This window comes from Nycticebus coucang, chromosome 10 (genome assembly GCF_027406575.1).
Source record: "Nycticebus coucang isolate mNycCou1 chromosome 10, mNycCou1.pri, whole genome shotgun sequence".
In the NCBI taxonomy this organism is placed as follows: domain Eukaryota; kingdom Metazoa; phylum Chordata; class Mammalia; order Primates; family Lorisidae; genus Nycticebus; species Nycticebus coucang.
In genome coordinates, this window is record NC_069789.1 from 119,768,630 (window position 1) to 119,788,499 (window position 19,870).

General features: G+C 50.1%; 2 protein-coding genes across 2 annotated transcripts; one reads left to right on the forward strand and one right to left on the reverse strand.

The window, feature by feature from the left end:
• Nucleotides 1-454: 454 nt before the first annotated feature.
• Nucleotides 455-17,054, forward strand: ERCC1 (ERCC excision repair 1, endonuclease non-catalytic subunit). The gene is made up of 10 exons (XM_053607111.1): nt 455-583; nt 983-1,094; nt 2,110-2,325; nt 6,274-6,377; nt 8,048-8,147; nt 9,181-9,257; nt 14,392-14,491; nt 16,307-16,378; nt 16,573-16,641; nt 16,952-17,054. Exons 2-10 carry the CDS (start codon nt 990-992, stop codon nt 17,003-17,005), a joined length of 897 nt encoding a protein of 298 aa, XP_053463086.1. The 5' UTR covers nt 455-583; nt 983-989; the 3' UTR covers nt 17,006-17,054.
• POLR1G (RNA polymerase I subunit G) lies at nt 16,899-19,561 on the reverse strand. Its single transcript, XM_053607096.1, has 3 exons — nt 19,149-19,561; nt 18,642-18,783; nt 16,899-18,477 (listed from the first exon to the last, which is right to left on the reverse strand). The coding sequence occupies exons 1-3, from the start codon at nt 19,294-19,296 to the stop codon at nt 17,163-17,165; spliced, it is 1,605 nt and encodes a 534-aa protein (XP_053463071.1). The 5' UTR covers nt 19,297-19,561; the 3' UTR covers nt 16,899-17,162.
• Nucleotides 19,562-19,870: the final 309 nt, after the last annotated feature.

Sequence of the window (19,870 nt, forward strand, 5' to 3'; positions counted from 1 at the left end):
TTGCCTCAGCCTCCCGAGTAGCTGGGACTACAGGCGCCCGCCACAACGCCCGGCTATTTTTTGGTTGCAGTTTGGCAGGGGCCGGGTTTGAACCCGCCACCCTCGGTATATGGGGCCGGCGTCTTACCAACTGAGCCACAGGCGCCGCCCTGAGTTTTGATTTTTATCATATCTTTAATCCATGTAAGATAGACATAGCCAAGTGCCTCAAATTGACCAAATGTTAATCTTTCCCTCCTATTTTGAAATTCTACCAAGTCTCTCCGTACTGAAAGGAGGGACCAGGTTTGGTTGTCTGCCATCTCTTCACTGAGTCCTCCCGGGTGCTTGGGTACACAACGATTCTACAGGGACAATGGAACTGAATCGCTTGGGAGCCAGTTCTAAACCTCTCACCTCCCAAAACTTCCGCGATCCTCCAGGATCATAGAGTTGAGTACGGACCGCCCCTCTCTCCCGAGGGAGCGTTGAGGGCGGGCCCGAGAGCCAGAGATGCCGGAAGTGAGGCCAGCCGGGGGCTGCGCTAGCTGCGCTGGAGGTAGGACGTCTCGGTCCCCTCTGGTCTTTTCCTCAGGGCAAGCAGGTGAGTCTTCGTGGTGCTGAGATCGCGGGGCCGGGGCAAGAGGGGCAGATACGGAAGCCAGTCATTCTTTGTCTGAGATAAGAACAAGGCGGGGTGGGAAAGGGGCGTTTAGGGGCAAGCCCCGGGAGCTGGGACCACGGAAGGCGGGAGACCTTGAGGGCGGAGCGTGTGCCACCTGGGGCTTACTAGGGGCGGGGCGAAAGGGCGTGTGGTCAGTAAGAGCCGTAGGTGGCTATTCAGTGGGCGAGGCTTTGTAGGACCTTGGGCGCTGAGTGTTTGCGGCTTGAGGCCCTGGAACCCCAGGATTTGGGGGCGGTACGACTGTGAGTACCTGCGGGGGAGAAGGGAATGGAGATGCCGATGTCTCACTGGCTCCTGTCGCCACGTCTTCTCTCTCAGGCTCCTGATGGACCCTGGGAAGGACAAAGAGGGAGTGCGGCAGCCTGCAGGGCCACCCACAAGGAAGAAATTTGTCATACCACTGGACGAGGATGAGGCCCCTCTTGCAGGGGTAGGACGAGGAGATGGGGGACATTAGAGGTGTTGGAGTAAGGGGACAAGAAAGGACCTGTGGGACCACAGTGCTGATTGGGATATGTGAGAGCCAGAGTCCCTTGGGAAAACAGCCCTTTGTCTCCTGCAGGTCTGTTTCCAATCTGTAAAATGGCAGGGTGGTTCTAACAAACACCTCTTCCTTCTAAGGAAGGAAGGTCCTGGGATGGGTTTTATTGTGTCCAGCACCCTGCTTTTTCAAGATGTGAATTTGTTGTTGAGTTTTAAGAATTGGAAGTGTTTGCAATTAGAATTAAAAAGGCTATACTTTTGAGGGATAGGCATCTGTTGCCAAGGGATCTGGCAACACTGAAATCTCACAGAAAAGCAATCAACTGGTGCCACTTATGCTGTGAAGAAAAAGAAAGTGGGTGAAGGATATGGGCAGTGTAACAGGGAGGGGAAATTCCTTAGATAGGAAGATTAAGGAAAGGCTTTGCCGAGGGGGTGATATCTTAGCAGAGATGTGAAAGAAGTGAGAGAGTAACCCCTGCACAAATCTTTCCGCAGAACAGACTGCAAAGGCCTTGAGGTCAGAGAGACCCTGACAGGTTTGGAGGCCAGTGGAGCTGGAGTTGAGAAACCAGGGAAAGTATAGGAGGCACAGTCCCTAAGGCAAGGAGGCAGGGCCATATTTAGAGTCTAATGGGCTGTGGTTTTACTCTGAGGTAGGAGCTACCCAAGACTCTGAACAGAGGAGGGCTATGATGACTTAGTGTAGGGCACAGACTGTGGCAGGGGTGAGGGTGTAGGCAGGGAATCTGCAAGGCGGTGATCCAAGGGAGAGATATGGTGGCTGAGATCAATGTGGAGGCTGAGGAGGTGGGGAGAAGGGGCTGGATTCAGAGTTCCCAGCCCTTATGGCATTGCCTCTGGAAGGGACATGGGGAGGAAGGAGAATGGACCAACTTAAGGAAGGGGGGCTGACACGCAGGGGCTCACGTGTTTCCTCCACCGTTCTTTTTTTCCCATAGGCCAAGCCCTTATTCAAGTCCACACGGAGCCTTCCTGCTGTAGATACTTCAGCTCAGGTGGCCCCTCAAACCTATGCCGAGTATGCCATCTCACGGCCTGCAGGAGGGGCTCAAGCCACGTGCCACACAGGGTTAGAGTCCCAGGCAGGAGAGACCCCCAACCAGGCTCTGAAACCAGGGGCCAAATCCAACAGCATCATTGTGAGCCCCCGGCAGGTGAGGAGGGAGACAGGGAAGTAGAACTTGGAGATTTCGGGGGTGGGGTGGGGGAAATACTGGTACAGGGATGATTTTGGAGGGGAGCAGGAGGTCTGAATTCTAGACATTTTGTCCTCTGCTGTGCCATTCATTCATTCAACAACTATGTATGGGTTGAGGGTGTCCTAGCTCTTTCTTCCTAAGGTTGTGTTTGTGCAGCTTTTTTTCCTAACCCAGGTTTGTTCATTTATTCAGGATGTAGTTAATGAACTTGGGCCTGAGTTTGCATCCCTGCTCTGTCACTTTGTAGCTGTGTGATCTTGGGTAGATGATTTAACCCATCTATGCCTTTAAGTGGGGGATTTGTCCACTTATTTAGTCCACATGTGTGTATTTGCAGTACCAAATGCTGTTCTAGGCACTGGGGACAGATTGGCAGAATGAAAACAGATAAAGTCTCTGCCACTGACAGAGCCAACATTCTACTGCGGTAGAGTAGCGATATACCAAGATAATAATAGGGTCGAGAGTTGGAAACTATGGCTCACGCTTGTAACCCCAGTACTTTGGGAGGCAGAGGCAGGAAGATTGCTTGAGGCGAAGAGTTCAAGATCAACCCAAGCAGCATAGTGAGACATCATCTCTATAAATAAAAAAAAAAAATTAGCTAGACATGGTAATAAAATGAATTAAATAAAAATAATAGGACCTAGAGGGACTTTACCTAACAAATGCAGCAGTGTAACCTGGTTCTTTGTACTCTCAATGAATCTCCAACAATAAAAATAAATAAATAAATAAATAAATAAAATAATACGGCCTAGGCATGTGAAAAGATGCTCAGCAACATCAGTCCTCAGAGACATGGACATTAAAACCACAGTAAGGCTGGGTGAGGTGGCCTACTACCTGTAATTCCAGCACTTTGAGAGGCTGAAGTGGGAGGAATGCTTGAAGCCAGGAATTTGAGACCAGCCTAGGCAACATTGTGAGACCCTGTCTCTACAAAAAGTAGAAAAATTAGCCAGGCTGAGTGGTACATGCCTGTAGTCCCAGCTACTTGGGAGGCTGAGGCAGGAGGATCACTTGAGCCTAGGAATTTGAGGTTGCTGTGGGCTAGACTGATACCATAGCACTCTAGCCTGGGCAACAGAGTGAGACTATCTCAAAAACAAAATAACCGGGCAGCGCCTGTGGCTCAACGGAGTAGGACACCAGCCCCATATGCCAGAGGTGGCGGGTTCAAACCCAGCCCCGGCCAAAAACAAACAAAATAACCAGCCAGGCCCGGTGGCTCACACCTGTAATCCTAGCACTCTGGGAGGCTGAGAGGGGTGGATTGTTTGAGCTCATAAGTTCAAGACCAGCCTGAGCAAGATTGAGACCCTATCTCTACATACACCTACTGGTTTGTTATAAAGGATGTAATTAATGACACAGATGAACAGCTGGCTGAAGAGATGCATGGGGTGACACATGGGAAGGGGCGTGGACCCATCCTCAAGTAACACTCAGTTGTTTGGAAGCTCTCTGAGCCCTGTCCTTTGGGTTTTTATGGAGACTTCATTATGTAGGCATGATTGATTATGTCATTGGTCATTGGGGATTAATAACTCAACCTTCAGCCCCTTTCCCCTCCCTAGAGGTGGGGGTGGGGGTGGGGTAGGGCTGAAGGTTCCCTCTGATGACGTGGCTCATTCCCCATCCTGAGGCTACCAGGAGTCTAAGAGTTGCCTCACAAGAATACAAAATACTCCTCTTACCCAGGAAATTCCAGAGGATTTAGGAGCTCTGTGTCAGATATTATCACTCAGGAAATGACAAAGGTCTTCTTAGGAGCTCTGTCTCAGGAACTGGAGGCTCAAAGACCATCTATTAGGCTCAGCGCCCATAGCTCAGTGGTTAGGGTGCTGGCCACATACACCAGGGATGGTGGGTTTGAACCTGGCCTGGGCCTGCTAAACAATAACTACAACAAATAATAGCTGGGCAAGCTCGAGGCTGACAGGTTTGAACCTGGCCTGGGCCAGATAAAACAATGACAACTGCAACAAAAAAAAAATAGCCGGGTGTTGTGGCAGGTGGGCGTCTGTAGTCCTAGCTACTTGGCAGGCTGAGGCAAGAAAATCGCTTAAGCCCTAGAGTTTGAGGTTGCTGTGAGCTGTGACACCACAACACTCTAACCAGGGTGCCAACTTGAGACTCTGTCTCAAAAAAAATTTTATTTTCTTAGTGGCCTCATCTGAAGGGTTTCAGAAGCTCTATGTCAAGAACTGAGGTTGGAGACCAAATTTCTTTTCTTTTTTTTTTTTTTTTGTTAGTCAAGGAGTTTTGCTTTATTGCCCAGGCTGGAGTGTAGTGGCATCATCATAGCTCACAGCAACCTTGAACTTCTGGGTCAAGCAATATTCCTGCCTCAGCTTCCTGAATAGCTGGGACTACAGGTGCCCATCACCATACCCAGCTAATTTTTTTTTTTAGAGACAGAGTCTCACTTTATTGCCTTTGTTAGAGTGTTGCGGTGTCACAGTTCACAGCAACCTCCAGCTCTTGGGCTTAAGCAATTCTCTGCCTCAGCCTCCCTGGTAGCTGGGACTATAGGCACCCGCCACAACACCCAGCTATTTTTTTTGTTGCAGTTTTGCCAGGGCCGGGTTCAAATCCGCCACTCTTGGTATATGGGGCCAACGCCCTGCCCACTGAACCACAGGCACTGCCCATATTTTTTATTTTTTGAAGAAATGGGGTCTCACTACATTGCCCACGCTGGTCTTAAACTCCTGAGCTCAAGCAATCACTGGCCTCCCAAAATGTTGGGATTACAAGCATGAGCCTGTATGCCTGGCTAACCAAACATAATTCTTTTTTTTTTTTTTTTTTTGTAGAGACAGAGTCTCACTGTACCGCCCTCAGGTAGAGTGCCGTGGCGTCACACGGCTCACAGCAACCTCTAACTCCTGGGCTTACGCGATTCTCTTGCCTCAGCCTCCCGAGCAGCTGGGACTACAGGCGCCCGCCACAACACCCGGCTATTTTTTTTTTTATTGCAGTTTGGCCGGGGCCGGGTTTGAACCCGCCACCCTCGGCATATGGGGACAGCACCCTACTCACTGAGCCACAGGCGCTGCCCCCAAACATAATTCTTATACTATCACAGTGTCACAATGTCTCTGTCCTCCATGAATGCAGGGATCTTTGTCTGGATCACTGCTATATCCCCAGCACTGAGGCACACAGTAGGTGCTCATTAAATACTTACTGAATGGATTAGAGCTGCTTACCTCGTTCACAGAATCTCAATCTCAGACTGTGGAACCTGTGCAGGGTGGAGTGTGAGGGGAATTCAGAGACAGCAGCCTGCTGAGCAGATTTGAGAGGATGGGCTTCCTCCTGAGGGTACTGGGTAGCCACAGCAAGGTTTAAAGCAGGAGAGAGGCAGGTTTGTGCAATAGGAAGATCCCTCTGGCTGACATATGGAGGGTGGGCCAGAGGTAGGAAGAAGCAGGTGGGGCTCAGGCAGGGCAGGAGACATTTCCAGGGATATTTAGAAGGTGAAAGTCCCACCTGAGGAGGTACAGACAAGCCCAGGTCTCTGGACGGCAGGGCTATCTGAGAGATGGAGCCTGAAGGAGGACCAGATGTGGGGCCAATACTGAGGTCAGTTTGGACGCAGAGGTGGACGTCTGGGGGCAGGTGTCCAGTGGACCACAGACGCACAGATTGAGGCTGGGGAGAGGGCTGAGCTGGAGACAGGCCTGGAACCCTCTAGGAAAAGGCTGGCACTAGAGGAGGGGAGGGGCCTTGGTCCAGGGCTAATCCAGGCTGAGAAAGAAGCCGAAATGACCCAGGTACAAGGTGAAGGAGGAAGGAAGGTGGGAAGTGTTGGGAAGAGGTATTTGTTGGGGGGTGCCTGCAGTGGCTAAGGGTCATCCCTGTTGATGGCTTCTGTTCCTTCTCCCTTCCTAGAGGGGCAACCCTGTGCTGAAATTTGTGCGAAATGTGCCCTGGGAATTTGGTGATGTAATCCCTGACTACGTGCTGGGCCAGAGTGCCTGTGCGCTCTTCCTCAGGTGAGCTCTGGGTGCTACCTCACCCTTCAAGAAGGGTGCCATATGACACCTGGGAGGGTCATGTTCCCATGTTCTGAGCCATTCCATGGGAAACCTCTGGGCACAGCCCTGCTGGCTCTGGGCCTAGATGTGACCCTGTGTTACAGGAATGGGTCTTGTCTGGGCCAGGTGGTTCACGCTTGTAATCCTCGCACTCTGGAAGGCTGAGGCAAGTGGATTGCTTGAGTTCATGATTTCGAGACTAGCCTGCAAAAGAGTGAGACCCTGTCTCTACTAAAAATAGAAAAAGTAGCCAGGTGTTGTGGTGGGCACTTGTAGTTCCAGGTACTCGGAAGGCTGAGGCAAGAGGATCACTTAAGCCCAAGAGTTTGAGGTTGCTGTGAGTTCCGATGACATCACGGCACTCTACTGAGGGTGACAGTTAAGACTTTGTCTCAAAAAAAAAAAAGTAGGTGAGGGCATTGTGGCAGGTGCCGTGGTCCCAGCTACTCAGGAGGCTGAGGCAAGAGAATTGCCTAAACCCAAGAGCTGGAGGTTGCTGTTAGCTGTGATGCCATGACACTCTATGGAGGGCAACAAAGTGAGACTCTGTCTTAAAAAATAATAATAATTGAGGTGGCGCCTGTGGCTCAGTCGGTAAGGCGCCAGCCCCATATACCAAGGGTGGCGGGTTCAAACCCGGCCCCAGCTGAACTGCAACCAAAAAAAAATAGCTGGGCGTTGTGGCGGGCGCCTGTAGTCCCAGCTACTCGGGAGGCTGAGGCAAGAGAATCGCTTAAGCCCAGGAGTTGGAGGTTGCTGTGAGCTGTGTGATGCCATAGCACTCTACTGAGGGTGATAAAGTAAGACTCTGTCTCTACAAAAAAAAAAAAAAATAATAATAATAATTAAAAAAGCAGGGACAGCACCTGTGGCTCAGCAGGTAGGGCACCAGCCCCATATACCCGAGGGTGGCAGGTTCAAACCCAGCCCTGGCCAGCTAAAACAGCAGTGGCAACTGCAATAATAACAACAACAACAGCAACAAAAGTAGGTGAGATTTTAGCCTGGTGGTGCCCAGGGCAAGGAGAAGTGGGGCCTGGACCCCCAAGTCTGAGGGAGGAGAGGCTGGGTCATTTGTCTCAGATAGTCCTGATTGGAATTGCCAAGAGCCAAGATTTCTCCAGCTTCCACTGAAGTTAAACAAGTTTCCTCTCCTCTCCAGGGCCCCTCTGCAGACAGGGCCAGATAGAGGAAATAGAACTTAGAAGTTACTGTCTTCTCCAGCAGCTTGTGAGAACTGGTCCTGGTTACTGGGTGGAGCCCCCCACTCCCGCCAGCTGTACCCTCTGAGGCCAGAGCAGAGGACTTAGGAATGGATTCTGTCTTCAAAGACCAGTCCCCGGGCCACACTCTGTAGGGCCTCCAAGTCCCTGTTCTCCCCCAGGAGCCCAAGTCTGTTCCATGAAGAAGCAATGGCCCCAAATTTCTGGGGAACCATAGCCAGGCAGCCAGTCCCCACTGTGCATCTTATAAGTGTGACCATGGGCAAGTCACTTAACCACTCTGGGCCTCAGGTCCCAGCAAAGGGTTGCACCCCCATTGCTCTGCATTCCAGTGAGGGGGGAGAGGAGTTCCAGGGTCTTCAAGATGCTGAGACTTCCTGACTTCTCATCTCTCCATTCCCCCAGCCTCCGCTACCACAACCTGCACCCGGACTATATCCATGAGCGGCTGCAGAGCCTGGGGAGGAACTTTGCCCTGCGGGTCCTGCTTGTCCAAGTGGATGTGGTAAGCAGGGTCACTCCCCTGCCCACCTTTCTGTCCCCATCTGTGAAATGCAGAATATTGAGCCCAGAGGTTGTGCTTTGGCTTGTCAAATCCTTTCCAAGAAGAAACAAAGGTTAAAACTTCAAGGAGCAAACATTTTTTCACATCAGAGATTGACATCGTCACCAAGATACCCTATGTTGGCAAGGAGCAGGGAGGGCAAAATTATGTCTCCTCCTTCCAACAGCCCCCCTCAATTAGTCCTACCCTCTGCCATCAGAATATCTTTTGAATCTGCTTCATCCTTTCTGTCCCCATAGTCCCTGCCCCACTAGGTCTTCTCTCCTTTCTGGGTTTCCACTCCAGCCTCCTTCCTGGTCTCATGACCTCCAGTCTTGACCTCCCCATCCTTACAGTAGCCACAGACTTCTTCCAAAAGTACAGATCTGATGGCAGCCCTTCCCAGTATGCCAGGAGAAAGTTCTACTCCCTTCCATGGCCCATGAGGCCCTGCTTGACCTGACTTTCCACACAGCTCTCTAGGTTCCTCTCTAAGCTTCCATGCAGCCTTTCATTTCACATCCTCCATCCCAAATTGGGTGACTTGGCACTTCCTCAGGCCCTCTTACCCCTCCCATCCTTTGCTTAGGCTGTTCTCCAAGTCTAGAATTCCCTTTCTATTTTCCATCACTTCCGTCACTCCTCCTCCTCCTTTGGGTCTTAGCACAGATATCCTGTCTTCCAGGAAGTCCTTCCTGACCTCCCAGGCTGGCTTAGGACCTCCTCTGGCTTCCCCATCATAGTCCTGGTTACCCTGGGGCATCACTATCTGGGGACAAGTCTATCCCCCTCATTAGACTGAGCCCTGGGAGGCAGAGCCAGAGTTGTCTCAGTCACAACTGAGTCTTGGTACTATCAGAACCAGCCAGGTACCCAGTAAGAACTTAAGGAATGTAAACTGAGTGGCAGGCTTTTGGTAGCCTAAGCTATTGTGTTTTCAGACTGTAATTCTCCTTTTTCTTCCAGCTCTCTAACTGTGATGTTCTTCCTCCAGAAAGATCCTCAGCAGGCCCTCAAAGAACTGGCTAAGATGTGCATCCTAGCTGACTGCACGCTGATCCTTGCCTGGAGGTGAGATGGAGGTTTGTTCCCTGCTTAGCTCAGGTGCTTTCCTGAGATTTGTTCCCGTCTCCCATCCTAACCTGCCCAGCCCCTCCTTCTTCCTTGAGTTCCACATGAGCCTGGCCTAGGTACTGCCTTTCTCTGGGCCTCAGTTTCCATCTGTAAAATGGGGTCTTTTTTTTTTTTTTTTTCTGTAGAGACAGAGTCTCACCTTATGGCCCTCGGTAGAGTGCCGTGGCCTCACACAGCTCACAGCAACCTCCAACTCCTGGGCTTAAGCGATTCTCTTGCCTCAGCCTCCTGAGTAGCTGGGACTACAGGTACCCGCCACAACACCCAGCCATTTTTTGGTTGCAGTTTGGCTGGGGCTGGGCTTAGAACCTGCCACCCTCGGTATATGGGGCTGGCGCCCCACCGACTGAGCCACAGGCGCCACCCTAAAATGGGGTCTTAATATCTTTCTTGTAGGATTGTAGGCACAACAACAGGTGATGTAGATCAAATTCTCAGCACTATACCAGGTACTTATGAGTTAGATATAAAATCTGGCTGAGGCTCAGCACCTGTAGCTCAGTGGTTAGGGCGTTAGCCACATACACCAGGGCTGGCAGGTTTGAACCCAGCCCTGGTCTGCTAAACAAAAATGACAACAACAACAACAAAAATAATTGGGTGTTGTGGCGGGGCCTGTAGTCCCAGGTACTTGGGAGGCTGTGGCAAGAGAATTGCTTAAGCCCAAGAGTTTGAGGTTGCCATGAGTTGTGACACCACGGCACTCTACCAAGCACAACATAATGAGACTCTGTCTCAAAAAAAAAATCTGGCTGAGTAATTAATTCCATGTCTAGGTGTCTAGGTTTTTATTTTTTTTAATTAATTTTTTTTTTTTTTGAGACATATTGCACTCAGTAGAGTGCTGTGGCATCACAGCTCATAGCAACCTCCAACTCTTGGGCTCAAATGATCCTCTTGCCTTGCTTTTTCTATTTTTAGTAGAGACAGGGTCTCGCTTTTTGCTCAGGCTGGTCTCGAACTCATGACCTCAAGCAATCTGTCTGCCTCAGCCTTCCAAAGTGCTAGGATTACAGGCTTGAGCTACTACACCTGGCCCACTAGGTCTAGGTTTTTACTTTTTTTTTTTTAGAGACAGAGTCTCACTTTATCACCCTTGGTAGAGTGCCATGACATCACAACTCACAGCAACCTCCAACTCCTGGGTTTAGGCGATTCTCTTGCCTCAGCCTCCCCAGTAGCTGGGACTACAGGCGCCTGCCACAATGCCCGGCTATATATTTTTTTGTTTGCAATTTGGCCGGGGCTGGGTTTGAACCCACCACCATCGGTATATGGGGCCGGCACCCTGCTCACTGAGCCACAGGTGCCACCCCTATATGTCTAGGTTTTTTTTTTTTTTTTTTTTGGCCGGGGCTAGGTTTGAACCCTCCACCTCCGGCATATGGGACCGGCGCCCTACTCCTTGAGCCACAAGCGTCGCCCCTATGTCTAGGTTTTTAAAGACCATTTATAATAGATTGGCTCTTCATTTGGGGAAAAAAAAAACATTCCCTTCTCATATCAGAATTAAGTCCTGACAAATTATAGCTTTAAACTTGAAAAGAAAAATTATGAGACCCATATGGTGGTTCATGGCTGTAATTCTAGCACTTTGGGAGCCTGAGGCAGGTGGATTGTTTGAGCTCAGAAGTTCAAGACCAGCCTGAGCAAAAGCAAGATCCCATCTCTACTAAAATAGAAAAACTAGGCCAGGCACGGTGGCTCACGCCTGTAGTCCTAGCACTCAGGGAAGCCAAGGTGGGTGGATTGCCTGAGCTCACAGGTTCAAGACCAGCCTGAGCCAGAGTGAGACCTCCTCTCTAAAAATAGCCAGGCATTGTGGTGGGTGCCTGTAGTCCCAGCTACTTGGGAGGCTGAGGTAAGAGGATCAAGTTGAGCCCAGGAGTTTGAGGTTGCTGGGATCTGTGATGCCATGGCACTCTAGCCTGGGGCAAGAGACTCTCTGGGGGGAAAAAAAATTATAATGAAAGTGTTAAAAGTGTAATCCTAGCACTTTGGGAATCTGAGGTGGGAGAATTGCTTGAGGCCAGGAGTTTAAGACTAGCTTGAGGGCGGCGCCCATAGTTCAGTGGTTAGGGCTCCGGCCACATACACCAAAGCTGGTGGGTTCGAACCCGCCCAGGCCAGCTAAAACAATAATGACAACTGCAACAACAACAACAAAATAGTTGGGCATTGTGTTGGGTGCTTGTAGTGCCAGCTACTTGGGAGGCGGAGGCAAAAGAATCGCTTAAGTCTAAGAGTTGGAGGTTGCTATGAGCTGTGACACCAAGGCACTCTACTCAGGGCAACAGCTTGAAACTCTATCTCAAAAAAAAAAAAAAGAGACAACCAGCCTGAGCAATATAGTGAGACCTTGTTTCTATAAAAAGTAGAAAAATTAGCCTGGCATGGTGGTGGGTGCCTATAGTTTCAGCTACTTGGGAGGCTGAGGCAGGAGGATCACTTGAGCCAGGAGTTTGAGGCTGTAATGAGCTATCATGATGCCACTGTACTCCAGCCTGGGTGACAGAGGTCCTATCTCAAAAAAAAAAAAAAAAGAAAGAAAGAAAGAAAAGGGTTACCAGAAATACGAGAGATTTTTTTTATAATCCTGTGGTAGGAAGTATTCCAAAGTGTGATACAAAACCCAGAAGCCAAAAGGAAAAGATTGGATGATTTGAGAAAATTAAAAATTTAAAACTACTGGATGGTTAGAGATACCAGAAACTCAGTTAAAAGACAGTAGAAATTAAGAAGCAATTTTTGCTATGTATATAAAACAAAGATTAAGATCCTTAATTTGTATATGTATATAAAGATTATACTTATATATTTAAATATATTCGAATACATGTTTTGAATATATTTATATAATCCTATACATTTATATATTTAAATATTTACTAGATATAAAAAAATCTTCCTGAGCAGTGCATGTGGCTCAGTGGGTAGGGCGCCAGGCTCCATATACTGAGCCCAGCCCCGGCCAAATTGCAAGAAAAAAAACAGCCGGGCTTTGTGGCAGGTGCCTGTAGTCCCAGCTACTTGGGAAGCTGAGGCAAGAGAATTGCCTAAGTCCAGGAGTTGGAGGTTGCAGTGAGCTGTGACATCACAGCACTCTACCGAGGGCAATAAAGTGAGACTCTGTCTCTAAGAAAAAATCTTCCCACAAGTCTCCCAAGCTATAGGCACCTGTCACAGTACCTAGTTATTTTTTTTAGTTGTTGTTGTTGCAGTTGTCATTGTTTTAGCTGGTCTGGGCCAACCTGCCAGCCCCTACCCACTGAGCTATGGGTGCCACCAGGGTTTTTTTTTTTTTTTTTTAATAACAGTCTCATTTTGTTGCCCGGACTGGATGAAGTCTCCTAAATCGGCCTCCCGAATAGCTGAGACTACAGGTGACCACAACACCCAACTATTTTTTCTATTTTTACTAGAGATGGGGTCTCACTTTTGCTTAGGCTGGTCTTGAACTCTTGAGCTCAAGCAACCCACTGGTCTTGTTCTCCCAGAATATTGGGATTACAGGTGTGAGCCACCAACACCCGGCTCTAAATGGAGATTTTTATTTTTATTTATTTATTTATTTTTTGAGACATAGTCTCACTATGTCAACCTCAGTAGAGGCTGTGGTGTCACAACTCACAGCAACCTCAAACTCTTGGGCTTAAGCGATTCTCTTGCCTCAGCCTTCCCAGTAGCTGGGACTACAGTCGCCTGCCACTATGCCCGACTATTTTTTTTTTTTTGAGGCAGAGTCTCATTCTGTCACCCTTGGTAGAGTGCCGTGGCTTCACAGCTCACAACAACCTCCAACTCCTAGGCTTAGGCGATTCTCTTGCCTCAGCAGCCTCTGGAGTAGCTGAGACTACAGGCACCTGCCACGATGCCAGGCTATTTTTTGTTGCAATTTGGCTGGGGTTGGGTTCAAACACACCACCTTCAGTATATGGGGCCGGCACCCCACTCACTGAGCCACAGGTGCCGCCCTTCCCGATTACTTTTTGGTTGCAGTTGTTGTTTAGCAGGCCTGGGCCAGGCTCGAACCTGCCAGCTTCGGTGTATGTGGCTGACACCCTACTCACTGAGGTACGGGTGCCAAGCCTAAATGGTGATTTTTAAATTATGCTGAGTGTCATGAAAAATTCAGCACACACCATAGCTTTTTAGTTGAAAGTGTGCTACGTTATAAACTTTTTAAAAACTTCATTTTTAGCCAGATGCAGTGGTATGTGCCTGTAGTCCCAGCTACTGTGGAGGCTGAGGCAAGAGGATGATTTGAGCTCAGGAGTTTGAAGCTGCAGAGTGAACTATGAAAACAAAGCAAAATTCTAAATGGCATTTTTGTCACAAAAAATAGAAAAGAAGGCTCGGCGCCCATAGCACAGTGGTTTTAGTGCCAGCCACATACACCAAGAGTGGCGGGCTCGAACTCGGCCCAGTCCAGCTAAACAACTACAACAACAACAAAATAGCCAGGCATTTTGGGAGGCTGAGGCAAGAGAATCGCTTAAGCCCAAGAGTTTGAGGTTGCTGTGAGCTTGGACACCATGGCACTCTACTAAAGGTGGCATAGTGAGACTCTGTCTCAAAAGGGAAAAAGAAACAAAAACAAAACAACCCTCAATTTTTCTTGGTGTGAAGCTGGAGGTTGGTTTCCTGTTGCAGTTGAGAAAATAAACAGGGTTTCTGGTTTTCGTCTCTCAAATCAGTGTAAATTCTGTATGCTGACTTCCTTTCCAAAATGACAGAGCTGAGCACTTACAGAGCATTGTAATGCTCTGTAATCTCACAGTTCCACCATCACCATCCCCACTTTACAGATGTGGAAACTGAGGCTGAGGGAGATCATATAACTGGCCCAGGGTCTCCCAGGCAGGAATGGGGTCTGGCTCCCAAACTCTGGCTTTTAGCCAGAAAAGATATGAAAAGGTATGCCTAACAGGGGTTATTGCCAGATGTCACTGGGGGTTGGGGGGGCTGAGAACTTTCAATTTTAGCATCAGTGATTGCTACCACCACAATGAAGTGAATCTAAAACCTCATATCCCTCCTGCTGGCTGACCGACATGTCCTGTCATCCCAGCCCCGAGGAAGCTGGGCGCTACCTGGAGACCTACAAGGCCTATGAGCAGAAGCCGGCAGATCTCCTGCTAGAAAAGCTGGAGCAGGACTTCCTCTCCAGGGTAAGGCTGCATCTCCTCCCTGCGTGTGCACCCCACATCATTGCCTGGGCCTCCCCCTATCTGCTGCATGGTTCAGCTTCAGTTTTTTTCTTTTTGAGGCAATCTCATTTTGTCACCCTTGGTAGAATGCCATGGCGTCATAGCTCATAGCAACCTCCAACTCCTGGGTTCAAGGGATTCTCTTGCCTCAGCCTCCCTAGTAGCTGGGACTACAGGCGCCCGCCACAACACCTGGCTATGTTTTTTGTTGTTGTGTAGCAGGCCTGGGCCAGGTTTGAACCCACCATCCCTGGAGCATGTGGCCAACACCCTAACCACTTAGGTACTAGCACCCAGCCTGAACTTCAGTTCTGATTTCAAGGCATGTCCATCCATTCCCCAGGTCTCCCTGCTTCTTTCCCACCCAAACCGCAACTGAAGGGATCTTTTTTAGCACAAACCTGATCCTGCGCTCTCTAGGCCCCTGACAAAAAGCCCAGCCTTCTGACCATGCTCTATAAGGGCCTATCTGGCTGGGCAGCTCTGTCCCTGGCACTGTCCTTGCAGTCTGTTACACCATACTTCTCCCAGGACTAGTTCCCTCCTCTCTAAGCACTGGCACATTCTTCTTTCTTTCTTTTTTTTTTTTTTGATACAGGGTCTTACTCTGTCCACCTAAGCTAGAGTGGAGTGGCAGGGTAACTTACTGCAACCTCAAACTCCTAGCTTTTTTTAATTTTTTTTTTTTTTTTTTTGGTAGAGACAGAGTCTCACTGTACCGCCCTCGGTAGAGTGCCGTGGCGTCACACGGCTCACAGCAACCTCCAACTCCTGGGCTTACGCGATTCTCCTGCCTCAGCCTCCCGAGCAGCGGGGACTACAGGCGCCCGCCACAACGCCCGGCTATTTTTTGTTGCAGTTTGGCCGGGGCTGGGTTTGAACCCGCCACCCTCGGCATATGGGGCCGGCGCCCTACTCACTGAGCCACAGGCGCCGCCCTCAAACTCCTAGCTTTAAGCAATCCTCCTACGTATCTAGGACTACAGGAGCACACCAGCGTACCCACCCAGCTAATTTTTATAGTTATGGTTTTTAAAATTTTTATAGTTATGGGTTTTATAATTTTTATAGGTATAGGGTTTTGCTATGTTGCTCAGGCTAGTTTAGAACTTCTGGCCTCAAGTGATCCTCTTTCCTCCACCTCCCAAAGAGCACTTGCACATTCTGTTCCTTCTGCCTGGTTCCCTGCCTAAATTCTATCTTTCACATCTCAGCTCTGAGACCACTTCCTCCAGGAAGCTCTCCCTGATCGTATCTTCTAGAGGCCCACAGTAGTCACCCCCCTGCCTTTCCCAAGCTCTTAGAGTAAGCAGTGGAGCTCGTTTGAACTCAGGTCTGACTCCAGAGCTTACCTGGGGTCTTTCTCTGGGCAGAATAGGAGAATCACTTGAGCCCAGGTGTTTGAGGTTGTAGTGAGCTATTATAAGGCTACTGCACTGTAGCCTGGGTGACAGAGGGAGACCCTAATTCAGCGGTTCTCAACCTGTGGGTCGTGATCCCTTTGTAACAATGAAAATACATCGTGGTATTAGGAAGGTTGAGAACCACTGCTCTAACTCAATGGCATTTATCTTATCACATGACCAGCACCATCTCAGCTAGGTGGGGATTACTTGAGATGAGATTTTAATCAGTTTAACAAAAAAGTATTTATTGAGTACCTCTTGTGTGTGAGGCAGTCTGGGGACACAGCAGTGACCCCGCCCTGCTCTCATGGGCTGTCCTGCTGGCTTTTCCTGTCCTTTCCTAATAGGCTTCTGCCTTTTCCCCTTCCAGGTGACTGATTGTCTGACCACTGTGAAATCAGTCAACAAGACAGACAGTCAGACCCTTCTGGCTACTTTTGGAGTAAGGAGATCCCTGCCGCACAAGCATTTCTACCTCCTTCTAAACCCACACCCACTTTTTTCCATCTCCCTGCCCATCCCTCAGTCCCTTCCTGCCTTCATTGCCTCCTACTGAATATCTCAGTCCCATCTTAAGCTGGTGCAGGGTGGGCTTTTATGCTCACCTCCCCAATCCCTTACTTTTGCCTTCTTCAGTCTCTGGAACAGCTCATAGCTGCATCAAGGGACGACTTGGCCTTGTGCCCGGGCCTGGGCCCCCAGAAGGTAAGGGCTCTGGGAAAGATCCTGAGGGGTCAGGGGTGGCAGGGAGCCACATGTGAGTAGGACCTGAGATCCCAGTTTTAAGGTTTTGGAAGGCTCACAGTCCCCCTCTTAGAGATGGGGAAACTGATATAAGAGTGTAGGTACCAGCCCAACCTTACACAGCCAGTCTGGGATCAAATCCAGATGGGGTATGTCTTTCCTAGCCCCAACACACCCAACCTGGGAGAAAAAGAACCCAAAACCCACTCTAAATATACCAAATGTATGGCTCATTTAATGATTGGCATCTCATTTTCTCCCCCACTTCTAGGCCCGGAGACTGTTTGATGTCCTGCATGAGCCCTTCCTTAAAGTGCCCCGATGACCCCAACCACTGAGGAGATCCCTTGTATAATAATAAAGCATTTTTCCAGTCCAGGCTCCTGCTGGATGTGCTGGTGTGGTCACCAGGGAGGGGTTCTTCTGCTGGCCCAGGTGCCCACCTTCAGCTTTGATCAGTTCCTTAGTTTCCCTGGAGAACACTACATAGCATCCTGTTGCAGCTTCTTCCTTTTCTTCTCCTGTCCTCCTATGGGAGTCACCTCTCCAGATTCTAGGTTCAGCAGCACCTCAGGCCTCTCCTTTGGGGATGCTGTCTCTGGCTTCTCTCCTTCCTGACTCCGCTTCTTCCTCCTCTTGGTGGATCCTGGAGCTGCCTTGGTCTCAGGCTCCATTGTCTCCCTTGGTGGGGCAATCATCTCAGTCATCAGCTCCGTCACTTTGTGACCTCTCTCTTTCTTCCTCCTCTTGGTGGATGCTAGATCTGACTGAGGCACAAGGTCAACTGCTAGCTCAGGTTCTGCCACCTCGGTCCCTGGCTCTGTCATCACATTTTGCCGCTTTTCTTTCTTCTTCTTGATGGAAACCAGAGCTGCCTCCACCTGAGGCTCAGTTTCCTTGGGCAGTTCGGGCTCTATCATCTCCCCAGGGAGCTCTTGAGAGTTCATCTCTGGCTCCACAGTCTTAGTCCCTGGCTCTGTCATTGCATTTTGCCACTTTTCTTTTTTCCTTTTCTTCACAGGAGACAGTGAGATGGCTTCCTCCTGTGGCGCCATCTTCATCTGAGTTTCAACTGTCATCCCTTCCACTGGCTGCATCCCTTTTGTTTCCTTTGGCCTCTTTCTCTTCTTGGTGGGGGACAGGACTATTTCTTCCAAAGGTTCAGTTTTAATGACTTTGAGCTCCACTGTCTTTTCTTCTGGCTCAAATGTTTCTGCTGCTTTGGGCTGCTGCTTCTCAGTGGTGGATGGGAACAGCATTCCTGGAGTCTCCAGCATCTCAGCCATAGGTTCATTCAGCTGCTGCTTTTTCTTCTTCTTCTTCTTCTTCTTCTCCACATCAATTTCTGGGGACAGCAACATTCTGTCCATCTGCAGGGCTCCATACCCGTTCACTGCCTCCTGAGTGACTGAAGCCTCTCGAATCTGCATTTTCTTTTTTCTCTTTCCTGAAGTGGGTGAGTTGTGTGCCAAGGCTGACCCAGGCCCGGTGACTGGTGGGTTGCCTCCAAAGGCACAGAATCGAGGCTTCAGCCCAGGGGGGATCTGTGGTGGAGGACTTGCTGGAATGGGCTGCAGAGGGGTCCCTAACAGGGATTCTTGTGGACCCTCTATGATTCTTAGGCAGCCCCGGGGGGCTAGGGCACAGATGAGCCCACCTCCCACCTCCGCTGAGGGGGCCAGCAGGGTTGTTTCTCCAGCTTGGGTGCTACTGAGGACTCGATAACGGTGCCGCTTGCCTGCCAACTTGCCTTTCACAGTCTGGGAGCCAGAGAGAGGCACGCGCCGTCCATTGAGGCTGAGGGGAGAAGATGGGAAGACAGAGGCTTAGTCGGATCCTTTTGGTGGCACAGGAAAAAGAGGGTTAAAAGCAGCATTTCTGGGTTTTTTTTGGAAACGCCCCACTGAAGTTCAGCCTCTCCGGTGGGGAGCATTCCTAGGAGGCAGTGTGGGACCACTCACCAGTCTGGGGTAAACTCTGCAGGGGCCTGGATAAGCCACAGTTCCGTATCTGGGCCTGTCAGCGCTTCCAAGGAGAAACGAGGGGATTCTGAGGCTGGCTGCGTCGCGGCAAAGTTGGGGGGACAAGAGAACCGAGCAGCACCTACGGGAGAAGGGGAAACTGGTGGGTGGGTGGGGCTACTGACACTTCCCTGCCGGTCCAATCCTCCAGGGTGCCTATGGGTCCATCAGTCCCAACCTTATGAGCGCGCCAATCCACTCCCCTGGTCTCTGCAGCCTGCCCGTCTGTTCCCTAGGGCGTCCCCTTTTCCACCGACCCAACCCTTGGAGGCGCCTTTCTACCAGTAGACCCTTCTCTCTCCGTCCGAACCCCAGTCCCCCCAAGGGGAGATACGCTCTCCACAAGTCCGGTCTCCAGGGATGCTTCCTTTCCGCCCTAATTCTTCCAGGCGCCCCTTTCATCTCCCACCAGCTCACTCTCCGCGCCCCGTAGATCCGCCGGCTCACCGTTGGACTGGGCTCTCTCCATCCTAGGATCCACGCTGCACGTAGACCCAGCAGCCACAGCTACTTGGACCCTGCTGCATACCACGTGGACCCAAAAGGGTGGGACTTTATCCGGAAGTGTCCAAGGGACGCGAGAGGGGGGGGGCATCTCTTGGTGGCTGTTCGTTCTGGGGGGCAGAACTGGGGGAAACTTCCATTGCGCAGAGTAGACGACAGAAAACTATATTTTTCTGGAAATATGCTCCAGAAAACAGATGATTCTCTGTTTTGCTGGAGTGAGAAACTTGCCAGGTCCCGGCAGGTTCCCCCCTACAGTCACTCAGACATGATTTGTTCCAACATCGCCTTAAAGAGGCAGCTGCACTAATAGGATCTAACCCTTAAAGAGACACGAAGGTCGATTGGTCTTAAATTCGTAAGGGACAGGTAAGAATCCTGAATAGTAGAGCTGTGCTTTCTGTGTTACAATCCCTTCTAAGGAGGCTCAGATGCCTTGAAAGTTCAGAACTTGAGTGAGAGAAGTGGGAAAATGGAGGGATGGGTGTAATCCCTCCCCAAGGGCGTTAAGTACTAGCCAGGGGTGGAGCTTCTAAACTCCCGGGGAGCGGGAAACGCAGGGGGAGGAGCCTGGGGATCCAGGGGCGGAGCCTCGAACCCGGAGCTAGACTCGCGTGGGGCGGCGCTCGCGGATTAAGAGAGACTTGCAGATGCCTTCGAGGGTT